The 18512-nt window shown below is 40.1% G+C and overlaps 1 protein-coding gene across 1 annotated transcript in view; it reads left to right on the forward strand.

The window, feature by feature from the left end:
- EYS (eyes shut homolog) overlaps positions 1-18512 on the forward strand; it is a 1264258-nt gene that overhangs the window by 1144844 nt on the left and 100902 nt on the right. Inside the window, 1 exon segment of the mRNA XM_036318417.1 lies at positions 10467-10639. Within this exon segment, the coding sequence (XP_036174310.1) occupies positions 10467-10639 (173 nt within the window).

Genomic DNA, 18512 nt, shown 5'->3' on the forward strand with positions numbered 1-18512 from the left:
ATGGATTATAGAATAGATAATGATATGACAGCAATGTTAAATTTCCTGATTTTGAAAATTACACCATAAGATAAAAAATTTGTTTTTAGAGAATATACAGTTTTTAGGGTTTAAGTGGCATGATATCTGCTACATTCTCTGAAATGGCTTAATAATAATTTTATTCATATATATAGAAAGAGGGAGTGAGAAAAATGTGGCAAAACATGAACAATGATAAATTGGAGTGCTGACAATAGGGAGGCTTTTTTTTATTCTTTTTGAAAATTTTCTATAATTTTGAAATTATTTCAAAATAAAAAATTTAAAATCAACAAAAAATAATCATATATAATAAAAGGGTAATATGAAAGCCCTGACTGGTTTGGCTTAGTGGATAGAGCGTTGGCCTGCGGACTCAAGGGTCCCAGGTTCAATTCCGGTCAAGGGTATGTACCTTGGTTGAGGGCACACCCCCAGTGGGGAGTGTGCAGGAGGCAGCTGATCAGTGTTTCTCTCTCATCGATGTTTCTAACTCTCTATCCCTCTCCCTTCCTTTCTGTAAAAAATCAATGAAATATAATTTTTTTTTTAAAAAAAAGGGGGTAATATGCAAATTGACTGTAACAGTGGAACAACTGGGAACAACCAGTCGCTATGATGCACACTGACCACCAGAGGGCAGAATCTCCACAGGGGGAGCTCCCCTCAGTCACAAGCCGGGCTGAAGGCTGCGAGCGCAGTGGCAAGGAGCCTCTCCCGCCTCCTCAGCAGCGCTAAAGATGTCTGACTGCGGCTTATGTCGTTAGTTGGACATCCCCCGAGGGCTCCCAGGCTCCCAGAGGGATGTCTGACTGCCAGCCTAGGCCTGATCCCCCAGGGAGCGGGCCTAAACTGGCAGGTGGACATCCCCCAAGAGGTCCCAGACTGCGAGAGGGCGCAGGCCGGGCTGAAGGACCAACACCCCCCCCACCCCATCCTACCCCCGAGAGCATGAATTTTCATACACCAGGCCTCTAGTTATTAATAACAGGAGTAACTTCTAAAGGTAAAGAATACTTTAAAGGGTTTAGATATAGTGAATGTAGGTTGTAATCCCTACTTCTATGGCTGAGAAAGAGCACTCAAGGAAGGAACAAGTGTGGAACACACACACACACACACACCAGCTGGCATTTAGACCACCTTGGAAAGAGGGTGGTCATTGGATGTAGAAAAGTTCACTGAGGTTCCACAGGCTGGGACTGGTCCAGAGGAAGCTACCCTCATTGATGATGAAAAAAACTAGGAAGCAGCCAGCAATGCTGCTAATGAAACTCATTGGGAAGCTGTGATCTGGCATTCCAGGGACCTCACTAGAAACCACCGACAGGGCTGCTGAACTTGGGAGGATTTTGCCCACTGAGGGCATGAGCAACTCTACATCAAGCCACCCCCTAAAGACTCAGAACTCACTGAAAAGCCACACTTGGGGATTCTGCTGATACTTGCTGGGAATCAGCCCCCGGGCCATCTGAGTTTAGCTGGGAAGCCAACTGGAGCATGGGCTGAACCTTCTCAGTGGGAACTCACCTTGAGGAGGTGCTGCTGAAACCACTGAGTTTCCTGCACAAGTTCCCAACAAGAGTAAGAAGAGAGGAAAGTATATCAGAATTTCTCTCAGTGACCCTCCAATACATTTCCCCCAGAATGATAATTCTAATACATAATATAATTATTTCCTGGCCCAAAATCCTTTACCCCAAAATGGGGTAAAAGAAAAGAAGGATGGAGAAATAAGTCAGGAAGACATGATGTGGGAAATCCAGGGTTGATGCTGACAACTGCAATCCTATCTGTAGAGTAGGGAGGGAAGTCATCTCATGTGAGGGTGAAACCTGGGGTTTAGAGACTGGAAAGGATATGAGCAACTATTTGTAGAAGGATAAAAGCGTCAAAGCCAAAATTGCTTCCAACATTTTTCCAAATGAATGGGGAATATTGTCTGGACTAACATAAATGTGCAAATATGGTACAGGGAGGAAGCTGCATGAGCTGAAGGTCCGAACTGGGTTTGGGACTAGGGAAATGAACTTCTGTACAGTCCATAAAACATCAGATGGCAAATTTCATATTTCCTTATAATTGTGTACCAAACCTTGTGTCTGTGCCTATCCTTTGTGTAGTTCAAGAGGTAGGCATTAAACATTTTGCCAATCAGTAATCTCTGGTCTATATTGTTCAGGCCATGGAATCCAAATAAGAGGATTTGGGACAGTTCCAGATGTCACCTTCTTGTTCTAAGTGGCAGGTTCAAACTAAAAAGTTTGAACAAGTGAGTATACCACTGCAGTGTCCCATTGTGTTGTGTGGATGGCAGGGAAAGGCCATATAGTGGTGTCTGCAGGGTGTCTGGTTTCGTAGGATCCGGCTCATACTTCAAGATGACGCTCCCCTTGGCCAGGTCCTTGGCTTGGATGTATGTCTCACTGCTAAGAGGGCTGTGAGTGGGCAGATGTGGACTTACCCAGCTGTTCTAGTATAGTAGTCCTCCTGTACTCACATGCACCCACCTCCAAAGCAGAAGCAGACTTTTGATCAGTTCCTTAGACATCCACATGGGAGGTTTTCAATAGTATAACACCAAAGAACTTCTTCCAAGTGGCAGTGTTCCTGGGGAAGGATTATACAAAGAGTGGTTTCGCAGTGTCTCCTAGAATTCTGCACACTGACAGCCACTGGTGCCATTTCCTGAGCTGTCAGAACTTCATGACCCTAGTTCAGAAACACACTCGTGTGCAACTACACACACACTACATGAAGCAAAGCAGGTGTGGATGAAGACAAATGGACACTATTGAGGAAGAAAATCCAGGACAGCCTCCTATTTTCATTTTCCCCCTTTGCGACCCCTCTACTGCTACCTGGAAACCCTTACCTTAGTTTAAGATCAAACTTAATAAATTTCTTGTTTTTTCCAAACTCTTTAGAGCATAAAGATTTGAGGAAAAAGAAGGCGTGGAGTTAAGTGAGAAATAGCAAAAAAAATTAAATTTCTCGTTGCAAATTCAATGTAGGCATGTAGCAATGCTCACAAAGAATGTTCCTTTGTTCATCAATGTGCATCTTTCTAAGGAGCTGTTATTTACTATTTCTTATGCTTGTGAGGAATAGGTTTTCCTCCACAGCCATTTTATAAATAGGTCTTAATATCAGAAAAGAACAATCACCACCATTGTGTCCACATTCCTGACAACAGTTGAATTCACCATGGAAACAGCTGAGTAGAAATTGTATGTATGTGAACACTACTGAAGTCAAGGGAATGGGTGAAGCAGCACTTTATTGGCTCAAATGTTTTAAGATAATTTTTTGTTTCTTTTTAGTAGAGGTTAAAATGGCATTTTAAAAGCTTATACCAACTCTTCTGGCCTTAAATAGCATTCAAATCGGCACATTATCTTTACAGAAAATTATCTGAGAACTCCATAAGCACTGCATTTACTGATTCTGTAATATTAGATTCTGCCCAAATTGCCCTTACAGTGCAGAGGAGACTGGCTAATTTTGCAATGAACACAGAGTAAGAAAATCTAATATTAAGTTGTTGTTTAGTCACAAAGTCTAATCTTAAGACCCTGGGATTTTTTTTAATTGGAGGACGGTAATTATAAACATTGAAATGATATATTTATTTAACAATTATTAACTCATCATTATATTTTCCCACTCATCAGTAACCTCCACCCATCCTTCTTTCCTAGCCCACATCTCTTTATACCAGATTCCATTCTGTTCTTAGCCCACCATGGACTGACCCAGACTTCACTACTTGTATGTTTCACCTCTGCCAACCTCCTTTCCCTAACATATAATGAGCAGCTGACCAATGCCAAGTACTCTGCCGGGCACATCATCGTGCCGGCATCATTTATTTAGATTATAGCCAGTTTTGCCATTTTAGCTCCCTATTTGGGGTTTGATGTTTACTGAGGCTCCTCTGTTAGAAGCAAAGCTTTAACTCCATAAGAACTAGTGGGCCACGAGGCAAAGGAAATGTAAAAGACATCCTTTTCTGGAAAGGAAATTTCTGATTATCTTTCTTTACCAATAGAAGCTTTTTTGTAAAGTGAACCATGGTTTTAAAAGAGAGAAGAAGGGAGACAGGGGAGAGAGAGATTATAACATAAATCCAAGTTTTCTTTCTAAAATACCCATGAGATTAAATTGGGCAGATCCAAGAACAGGAAGAAACAAACATGTTTTCATACTGTTTGTAATTATTCGTTTTATGTATCCTTCCTTTACGTGTGATGCTATGATTTCTATTATTGCTGTTATCCTTTTTCATCTTCTTTGTGTCTGCCTGACGTAAAATCGTATGTAAAGACACAGGCTTCTGAAGCAGAGGACATTTTCCCTGAGTTCTCTGTTCATGGGCATATTACATGGACTGTGTTCTCCAAGTTCCCTTTCTAGGCCACCTCAAGATAATTTTGGTTTTGCATCACTTTTTTCTATTATTTTCACCTGTGGCTACTTTTAGGCAAGAAAAAACAATGAAAAATGTCAAATATGATGAGGTGCCTTACTGTGAGAAGTAACCTCCGTTTGGGCAGCTCTGTCTTAGAGACAAAGAAAGAATATCTGGCCCGGCAGGTGTGGCTCAGGGGTTGAGCATCGACCTATGAACCAGGAGGCCACAGTTAGATTCCTGGGCAGGGCACATGCCCAGGTTGTGGGCTTGATCCCCCGAATCGTGCAGGAGACAGCCAATCAATGATTCTCTCTCATCACTGATGTTTCTATTTCTCACTCTCCCTTCCTCTCTGAAATCAATAAAAATATATTTACTAGTAAACAGAAAGACTATGTGTGGTGCTGGAGCACCAGGTTGCACATACAGCTGACAATTCATCTGAAAGGAGTTCAATGCTTTAGGGAAACTGGGGAGAAGGCAAGTATTGCCTTGTAATCAGCAGACTCTTACTGTGGTGTGAAATTCATGAAAAAAGAATGGAAGTTCCACTTGAACCGCGGCTACTGGGGATCTCATTTGCATTCTTTCCTATGCCTGTGCTGTGGTTCTATAAATAGAAGCGCCTATACATAGAGATGGGTTATTTCTGCCAATAGCAATTTTAGTTTTCAGAAGTATCTACAGACATTATTCATAAGGATTCATTCTGCACACTTTCCTACTGGGAAGCTCCCTCTCTTGACACTGTGGGTGGTCAACTTTGAATCCGCTAATGATCCCTTAGCTACAAAGAGTGCAGGAAGAGTGATTTATTTTTTTTTTAAGTTAATACATGCAGAGGTCCTTTTAGTTCTAGAAGGTTTTGAGGCATCTGGCTGTGTTATGTAAATAGGGGGCATCCTTCTAACTAACAGCTTTGATTTTTTTAAACAGTTCCATTTTTCTGAAGATAATTTTTGATACCCATAGAAACTTAATGATAGTCATTTGCTATCCTAACCATATTGTGACTTGTAATCGAATATGCTGTAGTTACAGTGCCCAATTATACAGATATTTGCGTTTACTTAGATAGTTGGTATTTTTTTAACTAAGCTTTTAAATGACTGAATTTTTTTTCTACTTCATGTTGTTAAGTATAAGGGACATGCAATAGGCTATATTTGGCACTAGTAAAATAAAAACCCTCTAATCTTTGTATTGTGTTTTCAGAAACAGGTCTGACAAAAGTCAAAATGAAGCCCCAAAAAGAGAAAATTATAATGCCCTAGCATCCTACTAATGGCATGATAGTAACTGATGGCCACCAAGCTTTTACTCTGGTGAGAAAATTTGTCTCAGGGAAGCTGGCTTGAACTCACAGTAGGCTATGCCACAGGATCACCTGATGACATTTATTAAATGCAAAATCTCAATCCTGACCCCAAAATCAAAATCTCTAAGGGCAAGGGGAATGCAGGAATCCACATTTAAAAGCCCCATGGAACATCCTCTCTGGCACCAGACCAGAGACCAGCTTTAAGAAGCCCTTAAAATCCTCGCCACTGTTGAAATATGCATATAAATCCACATAACACATGTTGCATCTTACAGAGATCGGTTTGTGAACTGATGCTGTCTCCCCTCCCAACAGTAAAGACGAGTCTTACATATCCCATGGCACGTGCCTCTGTCCATGATGCAGGTGCACAGAAGATATTGGTTGACAGCAATTGACACTAAATACAGTGTTCAGGTATAAACCTCGCCAATAACTGGGGATCTCTTCCAGACCTACTGTTTTTTTTATATATATTTTATTGATTTTTTTTTACAGAGAGGAAGGGAGAGGGATAGAGAGTTAGAAACATCGATGAGAGAGAAACATCGATCAGCTGCCTCCTGCAAACTCCCCACTGGGGATGTGCCCGCAACCAAGGTACATGCCCTTGACCGGAATCGAACCTGGGACCCTTGAGTCTGCAGGCCGATGCTCTATCCACTGAGCCAAACCGGTTAGGGCCAGACCTACTTTTAATCACAAAAGTGCTCCGACTTGTCTAGAGAAAGTTTGCAAACAGGTTTATGTGTGGTTCATAGGTCTGGGAAGGGTTATCTTTTTAAAATGTTCTCAAATGAAAAAGTGTTTTATTCTCCCCTAACTAATTAAACAGCACCCAACAAATTCACGGCAGTGTGGCAACATTTAAAAAGAACTGGGTGAAGGAAGGTGACGTGGTTTAATCACTGCTTCCAAAAGTAACTGTTACATAAGGTCCTTCAACCTCAGGGCATCTCTGTCCTTCTTGGCATTGCCAGTCGCTTTAGGGTGTGGCGAGGCATCAAGGTGCGTTAAGTGGCAGCAGAAACAGTTGACTTGCTAGCTTTGAGGAAACTGGGATTCAGTAACAGGTCTTTGGTAAAACCTGAATAGGAGAAACCTTTAAGTCCAGGTGTTACACAGCTGGTGGCAAACATATTTTATTAAAATCATTGGTAAACTATCTGGCACTCCAGGAAATCTTTTGGACTTGATGGTACAATTTGTTTTCTGGTTTGTTGGTTTTTTTTGTTTTAATCATTCCTTTTCTTTCTTTTTTTTAAATATACATTTTTATTGGTTTCCGAGAGGAAGGGAGAAGGAGAGAGAGAGAGAAACATCAATGATGGGAGAGAATCATGGATCAGCTGCCTCCTGCACATCCCCCACTGGGGATCGAGCCCATGCAACCCAGGCATGTGCCCTGACTGGGAATCGAACCTCGACCTCCTGGTTCATAGGCCGATGCTCAACCACTGAGCCACGCCAGCAGGACTTGAAGGTAAAATTTGAAGTGAAGTGTACAGTTACCATCATCAGACAAAATCTTGATTGATTAAATCTGACTCTTTTTAATATAATGCTGTGGAATAGTACGGTGGGCCAAAGGGCTTTGGGCACTTGCCCTTGGTTAGCCAGAGAAGGTGATTTTCCCCTTTCTTGGAGTGTTTTCTACAGAATTTCTATTTTTCTCTCTGTTCTAGCTGCCTGTGGATGTGCAGATGCACGCAGTTAGTCAGATCCGCGTCAATTTATACAACCAACTTCTCCCAACACCTGATGGAAGCAAAAAGGAAACGAAGCTTGGTTTATCAATAGGACATGATTAAAATTAGTGCTTTCCTTGATTTTTAACATAAAAGCATCTTTCCTGCATCTCAAATCTGGTGAGGGCGTATGATTAAAGCACTTCAATCAGTCAATATTTAGATTCATTGACGTTCCCATATGTGGCATTCTCCTTTACTATAAAAAGACTAATTTGGTCCTTCCAGAATGCAGCTTGCAAGAGTGTTGTTCTCTTAGACTTTTTCCCAAAGTACAGATGCTAAATTCTGAGCTTCCAACCCCAAGTTAGGTGAGTGGAAGGGAAGTTACATTAGGTTTATCCATGGCCCTCAACAACATCAAGTTCCTAACTAACACTTTTAAGTCACACCTGAAGGTATCTCTATACCTGCCAGGTAGTCTGGTTATACTTTTACTAGTACAATTCTCAGGCAAGAAGGAGTAGCCTTGGCTCAGCAGTCCTCAAAACTTTGTTTGGTAGCAAGAAACAGAAGCGTATGTCTAAGGTGCTTTATTGTCGTCTTAGTGACATGGATCTTTTTTCTTTCCCAACTCTGAAAACCTATGAGATTCTATATCTGTATACTACGTGTAAAGCCCTATGCAAGCTGCCATCAGAGATATAAAATGAGTACATTACTGATCACTTACAGGACCACCTTATGTGTCAGCAAAATCTGTGGGTCTCAAAGCCTCACAGCCCTCCAAAGCTGGCTTTACCTGCTATCTGATACATTAAGGTTCTCCATGGTGCCTCATCCCATTAACGTAGAAACTTAATATAAAAGAATATATATTTCTGTCCCTGGCCGGTTGCTCAGTGATGGGAGAGAATCACTGAAGGGTCGTAGGTTCAATTCCCAATCAAGGGCATGTACCTGGGTTGCAGGAGCGATCCCCAGGCCCAGTTGGGGCTCTTGCGGGAGGCAACTAATTGATATGTGTCTCTTAACATTGATGTTTCTCTCTCCCCCCCTCCCTCCCTCCCTTCTACCCTTTCAAAAAATCAATGGGGGAGCAGGGAGCCTGGCCAGTGGGCCTCTGGTTGAGCATCAATCTATGAATCAGGAAGTCTCAGTTCGATTCCTGGTCAGGGCACATGCCCCAGTTGCGGACTCAATCCCCAGTGGGGAGCATGCAGGAGGCAGCTGATCCATGATTCTTTCCCATCATTGATGTTTCTATCTCTCTCTGCCTCTCCCTTCCTCTCTAAAATCAATAAAAATATATTTTTTTAAAACATCAATGGGGAAAAAAATATTTTTGTGTGAGGATTAACAAAAAACATACAAATTTTTTGCTCTGGCTGGTTTTGCTCAGTGGATAGAGCCTTAGCCTGTAGACTGAAGGGTCCTGGGTTCAATTCCAGTCAAGGGCACATGCCCGGGTTTCGGGCTCGATCCCCAATCGGGGGCGTGCAGGAGGCAGCCAATAAATGATTCTCTCTCATCATTGATGTTTCTATCTCTATTCCTCTCCCTTCCTCTCTGAAATCAATATATATATTTGGAAAAGGAAACCTCTTCAGATTTCAAAGTCGGGTATTCATTAGTATGAAAAAAACCTGAGACTTTCCTACGAGCGAATTTATTTTGGACTAAGGGGATTAAAATACATAAGGAAAGCATCAAAAGACCAGAATGATGAGGACAAGAGAAAATACCATGGTATGGGCAAAATCTATAACTAGCTTGGGAGGCTGAGTCATAAAGACAAAATATACCAGCTTTCTAATTCCGGGATGCACCTGACACCTACCTTTAAGAGCTCACAGTCATATTTAGAAGATAAGATGTAAGCAGGAAAAAATAAAACCCTAAAGATCCGCATATGGCAAGGTGTGTGGACTTGATAATGAGAAGAAAGATAAAAAAAAAGGAAGGAAAGGACATTAATATTAAATGGAATTCATTTAACAGCAAATGACAAAACCCCAACTTAAATTGGTTCAAAATTTAAAAGGGGGTTAAAATATATCAGCTCATATAACTGCAGAGTAATGGCTGGATCTGGTGCCCAGGTAATATCATTAATTATCTATGTCCCTCAGCCTCTTATACTGGTGTTGATTGGTATTAGTTATTTACTCTCAGCCAGGCTCTCCCCTTGGAACAGGCAGATGCCACCAGAAGCTACCAGTTTAGTAACCCCAATTAAAAAAAAAAAAAAAGCCAGTGCATTCATCACTGTGATCGACAGTAAGATTCAGGGTCTGCCCCTCCTGTCAGCTGGCTGCGCTGAGAGTGATGGAGGGGTGGGTCTGCTGAGGCTCCAGCTAAAAGGGGGATGGGTGCAGGGAGGCAGAACAGCAGACTTCTGGCCACTTTCCCTCCAGAGAAGGCTGCCCGGTGAGAGGAGGATTTTTCCTGAGCGCAGCATGCTCCCAGGCACGCTCACTTGTGGCCACCAAGCATATTTTCAGCCAGAGAGTTGTATAGTCATCACAGCTCCCCACTGAGATTTTCTTTCCAAATTACCACAAGGGCACTCTTGGAGGGCAGTGTCCTCTGTGGAGGACGCTGGTCACCAGGCTTGAAATTCTCTAAGATGGTTTTATTTTAATAGATATTTGAAGCACTTTGTTGAGGCAACGCCACACATATTTAATGGAACTCTGAAAAGGCACCTAGTGTGAAATGGGAGATGAGATACATCAAAAGTAAAAATAGGTGGCTTAAAATAGAATTCCTGGCTTCAGATGATCTATAAAGCTGCTAATCTGCTTTCGATGCAAAGTACATAGCTACAAATAATTAAAAGTTAAATAACACAGAAAGTGAACAGGAGGAGAAAAAGTTCCACTTCCCAGAAAGGGCCAAAGAACAATTCCACTTATTAGACAAGATGTAATTTTATTTACGTGTGTGCATGCGTGCATGTGTATATGTGTGTAAAAGATCGTTTTCTGATTGAATAAATAATTTATTTTTGTCTTCTCAGTGATGGTGAAATCTGGTTTTGTGCATGTCCAAGGCTATACTCAGGCAAGCTGTGCCAGTTCGCAATGTGTGAAAACAACTCATGTAGAAACGGGGCCACCTGTGTTCCCAAATCTGGGACAGACATCGTCTGCCTCTGCCCCTACGGGAGGTCTGGACTCCTCTGCATGGACGGTAAGGCATTTGATGATTCAGCCTGGGGCACAGGCAGAGGAGGTGAGGAGGACAGAAGTCACTCAGAGCAGTCAAGGACAGCTTCTGACTGATCAAATACTTCAAATTGTTTTCTTGGTTCTTTCCAAGTCAGTCAAGACAAGATTGATGACCTAGAGCAGTGATGGCGAACCTATGACACCCGTGTCAGAGGTGATACGCGAACTCATTTTTTTGGTTGATTTTTCTTTGTTAAATGGCATTTAAATATATAAAATAAATATCAAAAATGTAAGTGTTTTACTATGGTTGCAAATATCAAAAAATTTCTATATGTGACACGGCACCAGAGTTAAGTTAGGGTTTTTCAAAATGCTGACACGCCGAGCTCAAAGGTTCGCCATCACTGCCCTAAAGAGTATTATGCTATTATGCTAAGTGAAATGAGTCCGTAGAGAAAGATAAGTACTATATGATTTCACTGACATGTGGAATCTAAAGACCAGAATAAACAAACAAAATTGAAACAGACTCCTTATACAGAGATCAGACTGATGGTTTCCAGAGGGGAGGAGGTTTGGGGGGCAGGGTGAAAAGGTGAAGGAATAAAAAAAATTACAAATTGCTAGTTACAAAACAGTCACAGGGATGGAAAGCCCTGCATAGGGAGTATAATCAATGATATTGTGGTAAATATGTATGGTGCCAGGCGAGGGGTTGGAATAACAAGGGAGCACTTTGTAGGGTATATGATTGTCTGACCACTAAGCTGTATATTGGAAACTGGTACAGAATTGTATTGAGTGTGCCTGGCCAGTGTGGTTCAGGGGTTGAGTGTCAAACCATGAACCAGGAGGTCACGGTTTGATTCCCGGTCAGGGCACATGCCTGGGTTACATGGGCTCAATCCCCAGTAGGGGGCGTGCAGAAGGCAGACAATCAATGATTCTCTCTCATCATTGATGATTCTATCTCTCTCTTCCTCTCCCTTCCTCTCTGAAATCAATTTTTAAAAATAGGGTTGACAAAAGATTTTTTTAAAGTATTGAATGTAAACTGTAATTGAAAAAATAAAAAGATCTATTAATGAGACTGATCACTGAGCAGGTATTTTTCATACCATCAAGTAATTACCAAGGAGGTAATGAATTTTCCCTAAGGTTAGACTACAGAAAATCTCTGTATTATAAAATCTCAAAGTCATTCGAATGCTCAAAGAGTAACAAGGAAAGTCAGGTGCAAGATATAAAATCAAATTATTTTACTTCATTTTGCAAACTGAGGATATACTTAGCAAGTGGGTATAGACCAGTTGTTTTTGTTTAAAAACAACAAAGCCTATGGGAGTTATTATATATCAAGAATCTAAATCACAAATAATAGCCATGTGCCTCTCCTTAGGAAAATCCAGTATGTGGAAACCCTAAGTAATAAAACGGCACAAGATTGCCTTAAGAAGGAAATTGCCTAGAAATGCAATATTGGCTTGATATACAGGCATGAATGTCTATACATATTTTCGAAATAACAAAAAGTAATTGGTATTACTATTTCACCAGCTCAGGACTGGACTTGTTTCATCTTTATTTTTACCATAAAGATAAAAAGCAAAGTTTGCCCCTATGGCACTAGTGATATTTATTACCAAATTTTTAGAATAAGACTACCAAGGTGAGGACAGGGCCCTAGGCCCCCAGTCCACCAGTAAACAGATCCAGCCTTTGCTGACTCATCAAAAAACTGGGATTCAAACCCTGATGTAACAGGTATGAAAACTGAAACTAGGATAAAAAAGAATCTTGGACTAAAAGGCATTGAAGTTTTGGCTATGTGTGTCTTTGAAGGGAATTGAAACTATGGATCTAAGCATAGCTGGGAAAGGGGAAGCTAAGAATTAGTAGGAATTTTATTCTGTTTGTAGCATAGTTATAGTATAAATTAGCCAAGTAATTTTTATAAGAAAAAGCATCCTAGGCTGGATAGATATGAAGTCTTTTTCTTTCCCATAAAAACCTATTGTTTCTCAGAAATAATTATCCTACTTAGAAAAAAAAGCAAATGAAAATGCAAATAATCACAATAAATTTGATTACTATAGGATGAATCATCAGTTTCGCTCCCTACTTGAAAACAAGACTACCAGAGGAAATAATAAATGAAGAATTATAAGAATGCCTTTACGTTTTTACCACAAAAAAAAAAAATGTTTACTCTCATCTCTTGATCTCATTAGGAGTCCCAAGATGCAGAGATTTATGGATTATTGAAAGAGGAAATATTAGACAATGTTTATTAGGCTCTTTGCCTCAGGGTAGCTAAGAAGAAATGCCTACATGCACCCATCCAGAAGAATTTCTCAAAATAATTAGCCTATCCATTAATATATTCCACAAATGTGGCAGATCCTTTCAAGATTCCTACTCTCATTGAGCTTAATCTCCTAATTGAGAAGATAAAAAAAAATAAAATTGGCTGATGACACAATATAAATGTATGAAAAGAATTATGAAGTAAACAAACAAGAAGCAATAGACTCGAGTAATAGATTGGAGGCACTACTCTAGAGAGGTGCTCACTAGAAGAATGACTCCAGAAGAGGAGATATTTGTACCAAGACCTAAAAAAGAAGGAGTGTAACGTATGAAAAGAAAAAAAAGAAAGAAAAAAAAAAACACAAGTATTCAGTATTCAGGCAGAAGGTTTAGAAAAATGTAAGACCCAGAAGAGAGAGAGAACCTAGGCTTTTGGAAGAATGAAAAAGTTGCCATGATGGCTGGAGCCTAAGGGAGCAAGGCAGAAAATTCTGTCTGACATTAGCAGGGCCTTAGAAGCATGGAAGGTTCTAGACTTTTATTTCTAGGTCCCTTAAAAAGCCATTGGAATGTTTTAACGAGGCATGTGGTGCATATCTGTTTGTCTAAACGATTTTGACTGCAGTATAGAAATTGATTTTAGAAGACTTTTGTCAGTGATCCTAACAAAAGATCATTTTGCTTAAGACAAGAGTGATGCCAGTGGAGGTACAAATAAGTGGATGAACTTGGGATCTATTCTGCAGATGGAGAGAGAATTGACAGAACTTCCTGGGAAATGTGTGAAAGGAGCCGAATGGAGAACATCCAGATTTTTTTTTATCTCACTTGTGGGAACTATAGCTAGAAGGCGGTGGTGACATGAGGAAGAGTAAAGGCATACCAGGATTTTTACAGGGCATTATTGGAAGTTCAACAAGTTTTACTATGTACAGGTGATGGGAAAGATGCCTGTTAGATATCCAAATGGAGATGATATGTAGACAATTGAATAAATGATTCTGGTACTCAGGAAAGAGGTCAGGACTAAAGATACAATTAGGCAAGGCATCAAAATAGAGGTGGTGGTTAAAACCATAGAGCCAGAGATTGTCTAAGGAGAAATTGTAGATCAAGATAAGAAGAAGGCTAAGAACTAAGCCCTTCAGGATTCCAATATTTAGGGATCTGGTAGAGGAAAGAAAACCATGTTAAATAGCAATACCATCCACACACAAACATCCCTATTATCTTTCAGCCCATAAATACTGCTCCTTTTATAATGGGCATTGTCTTAGCTTGGGTGCTCCATAAAAAGTGGAACTTGAATAAAGAATTGCATCCAAGTAGTTTATTTTGGAAATGATCTCAGGAAACAAGAGTGGAGTGAAAGCCTAGAAAGAATAAAATGGAAAAGTCAGTACAAAGGCCCATCACCCTGGGCAGCCATGCTTGATTCTACTGGGATCTTCTGAAGAGCTAGCTAAAATGAGTCTAAGGCCTGGCCCATGCACCAAGAGATCCCTGGTTCAGATTCCTGGTCAGGGCACATGCCTGAGTTGTGGGCTTAATCCCCAGTAGGCGGTGAGCAGGTGGCAAGCCAATTGATGCTTCTCTCTCATCAATGTTTCTATCTTTCCCTCCACCTTCCTCTCTCTCTAAAAATCAATAAAAACAGCCCTAACTGGTTTGGCTCAATGGGTAGAGCATCGACCTGTGGACTGAAGGGTCCGTTCGATTCCAGTCAAGGGCATGTACCTTGGTTGTGGGCACATCCCCAGTGGGGGTGTGCAGGAGGCAGCTGATCGATGTTTCTCTCTCATCAATGTTTCTAGCTCTCTATCCCTCTTTCTTCCTCTCTGTAAAAATTCAATAAAATATATTTTAAAAATCAATAAAAACATATTTTAAAATGAGTCTTAGAATTGTCTGACCTTATGAGGAAATGTATAGAATGATTCCGAGAATTGTCTGCCCTAGGGACAAAAGAGAGAAGCATTTAACCATTTTCTCATGGTTCCTTTTGACTGAGGTTCGCCCCACAGGACATTCATTTTCCCACACTTCTAGGCTGCCATACAAGCAAGAGTGCAAGCTCTTGCAAGCATCTCAGGCAAAGGCTTCAGAGAAGCTGGAGGTCAAGGAAGGAGAGCTTATCATATCAATATTCCACAACAGTCACTAACATGCCCACTCAAGTGTCAGCTCCATACAGGAGCCAGCTCTGCATCAAGCAGGCACAATGCTTCCTTTGTGTGAAGTGGTCCCCACACCATTTCTTGGACCATTCACTGTTACCAATCTGACTTCCAGGAAGATTGTCCAGAACATGCTGAGTATGTGTTTATTCAAAAGAGAAAAGCATAGAGCAACCAATAAGCAGAGCTGTTGCCCAACTACAATTACATTTAGAACAGGCACAGAATAATATCTGAAAATCCCTTTTTTTATCTTTGCATTTTTGTTAATGCCAGAGGATGAAAAACCAGCTTGTTTTATTTCATCAGCAGGCATGGTTGCTACATAGCACTTTTCTTTTAAATTATAGCAATAGCTACCATACTAGTGTATTCTTTGAGGGATAATAAAAAATATAATTATGACATTTCCTACCTTGTTGGTATGTTCACTGAGCAATTCATTCTGGAGAGACCTTGGTAGTGATGACTGGAGCTGAGACAAACTCTACAAACTGAAAACTTCCAGCTGCCTTCCTTTGTAAAATGCTTTCCTTTCCACCTCTGTGCTTCTTATTCAGACTTTCTGTTGCCTGTTCTTATGCAAGAATAATCTCTTCTTGTTTTTTTAACCACAAAAGGGGAATGGGATGTCTCTTATCTCTTGCACTCTGTGTCCCTTCTAGAAATATTTCCTAATTAACTTACCTTATCCTCCCAACCTTGGTGTCTCAATGGAACACAGCCTTTGAAAAAAGCACTGTAACCACTGCCTGATCTTGGGCAAGGCACTTGGTCTCTGTAGTTCAAGTTCAAGGAGTCTAATAATATAGCCTACCTTATAGATTTCATAAGAATTAAATAGATAATTTATGTAGCGTGCCTAACACATTACTGGTCACATAGAAAATGCTTTTGCTTTTTAATGGGAGGTGGTGGGAGGAGGAGAGGGTGTCAGGCCAGGATTCACAGGTTCGCTTTAACTGCCACATTTTGTCATTGTGGGAAAGAAGGCTGGATCCAATCTCAGCTGAAAGGAAAACTCTCTAGGATGTTAAAGGAAGTCAAAATTAATTTCCTTTTGAGGGTTTTTTTCTAAACTGGTGACACTCTGCAGTGATTAGGGATGAGCCAGGGTATTAGAAAATCAGGGCAGAAAGCAGTGCTCCAGGGACATCGGTAATCACCTGGCTATCTAAGGACATGATACCTCTATAAAGCAGCTTCCTGTCAGGCTGGCATTTGGTAAAGGCATATTTCAAGTTCACGTAATTTTCTGTCATGTAAGCTCGTAACTCTTTTGATAGCACATGCTCTGATGTGGTCCAGCTCTTTCTTTCCAACTCAACAGCTGTCCAACCTGTCTCAACAGTCCCCATTTCCCACCACACTTAAATGCTATATTTTCTAGCCCCTGGCAGCAAAGAAATATTAAAAGATCAAGTCCAATCACAGAGGGGAGTAAGGAGACAGAGGTGAATGTGGCCACACAAGAAAGCACTCAGAAAAGTGATTCCTCTTGCTCTGTGGACGGCAACTTTTAAGTGGTCTGCGTTCTTTCTTCCTTAAGAACTGATGGAATTGCCTCACCTTTTTCTCAGTGGAAAGGTGTGTACCTCCTGCCTTCCCTTTTATTTATTTATTTTTTCCTATTTCAGCATCTTTAATGAGGGAAAAGTTAGATTGGCACATGTTAAAAAGCGGCACTTAAAATAAGTATATATTTCAATGTGCACTAAAATGTGTGAAAAATAGTTTTGACGGACTCCTGTGGTCCAATCCATTGGCATTTTGAATTAGCACATTTCTTCTCTTTATGCAAGTGGCTGTCTCAGCAGAGCAAAGTTATGCTTATTATTCCAATGATTATTACCAATTTTATTTTTATGAGCAAATGAGTCTTTAAAACATATATCTGAGAAATATGATCTGGTCAAAGACTTTTATTAGATTTAGAAATTATTCATATGTCTATAGTTAATGCTGTAATCATTATCTAGAAGCATTATGCTTTCTACCAATGATTAATATTAGATTTAGTTATATATTTATACACATATATGTATTCACACACACACACACCTATTAAAAAAACAGCAAAAAAATAAGCTACTTGACTTAGGGAATGATATCAGTTCTGACAGGGCCCTACTAGATGTTTGACTAATATATTCCATCCTTTTTTTGTTACTACACACCTGACATTGGGAGAGGGGGTGATAATATACCCAGCTAAGATATCCCAGCCTCCCTTAAGGCAAAATGTGGTCATGGGACTAATTTATGGACAGTCAGATATAAGCAGAAGTGTTAGGAGTACTATACTGACCCCTGGAAAACTCAGTCAGAGCAACATGACCCCAGCCTTCCTTCTTTCTGAAGCCTAGAATGTGAATGAGATGATTTGAACTCCAGAAATCATCTCAAGGAGATCTAAGGATGGAGAAGCAAACAGTTGAAAAAAGCTTAAGTCCTTGATAACTAACATTACCAGTCAAGGATTGCCACCATCAGACTTATTGTTAATGAAGGAGAAATAATCTATTTTGCTTAAATCTCTATAATTTTGTTATATGTCATGTTATATTGAGAATAAACCTAATCCTTACTGATATAATCAGTGTCATGATTTCCCTGAATTTTATAGTCTGATGTTTTCTCAAATACTTCTGATTTTGTTCATAAGCCTTTAGATGCCTTCTCAAAGAGAAAGTACAGAATTTATTGTATTTTATTTATCTTATTTCAGCCTAGAAGATCTAATAAATTATGTTTATGAAATATATTTTTCAACCTAATGAAAGTGTGGTATGAATATTATTCTAATATTATAAAGGAAATATCAAAGTAAACAGTAAAATGAAAAACTTATTTTTTCAAATTAGAAAAATAATTTTAAAAGCAAAATTCAGATCTTACTTATGACATATTACCTCTTGTCTTAAAACTACCCAACAAGGCAATTTCTAGTAATCACACTAAATGAAAAATCAAATTAGTGTGTAGATTTTCACATCTCCATTCCTAGGGAACAATGCAGCTTTTATTGTCTGTCTTTCAACAGAGAACAGAATATTCTCTCTCTAACGCTCATTGTATGCCTCTGGAACACTGTCAGTAGAACACGAAACTCTAAAGGCCAAATGTTTTTTTGTTTTGTTCATTCCCGCACTTTGTCATTGTTTAGCAACATCACGGAATTCTCCCTCCCAACACGAGCATTTCCTGCTTCTTAAAAATGCCTTTAAAATGGATAGACTATGCATCGGGGCAGAATTGTCTCTCCCGAAAGTATTTACGGCAAATTGATTTTTGTAGACCATGTGTGGAAATGGAAACCTCTGCAGTTTATCCTGCAGCTCAGCAGAGAATTGCACTTTGCAGGTCTGTCGGTCCAAGCTGTCAGATCCTACCACACCCATCAGG

Source organism: Myotis myotis, unplaced genomic scaffold, assembly GCF_014108235.1.
Source record: "Myotis myotis isolate mMyoMyo1 unplaced genomic scaffold, mMyoMyo1.p scaffold_m19_p_7, whole genome shotgun sequence".
In the NCBI taxonomy this organism is placed as follows: Eukaryota; Metazoa; Chordata; class Mammalia; order Chiroptera; family Vespertilionidae; genus Myotis; species Myotis myotis.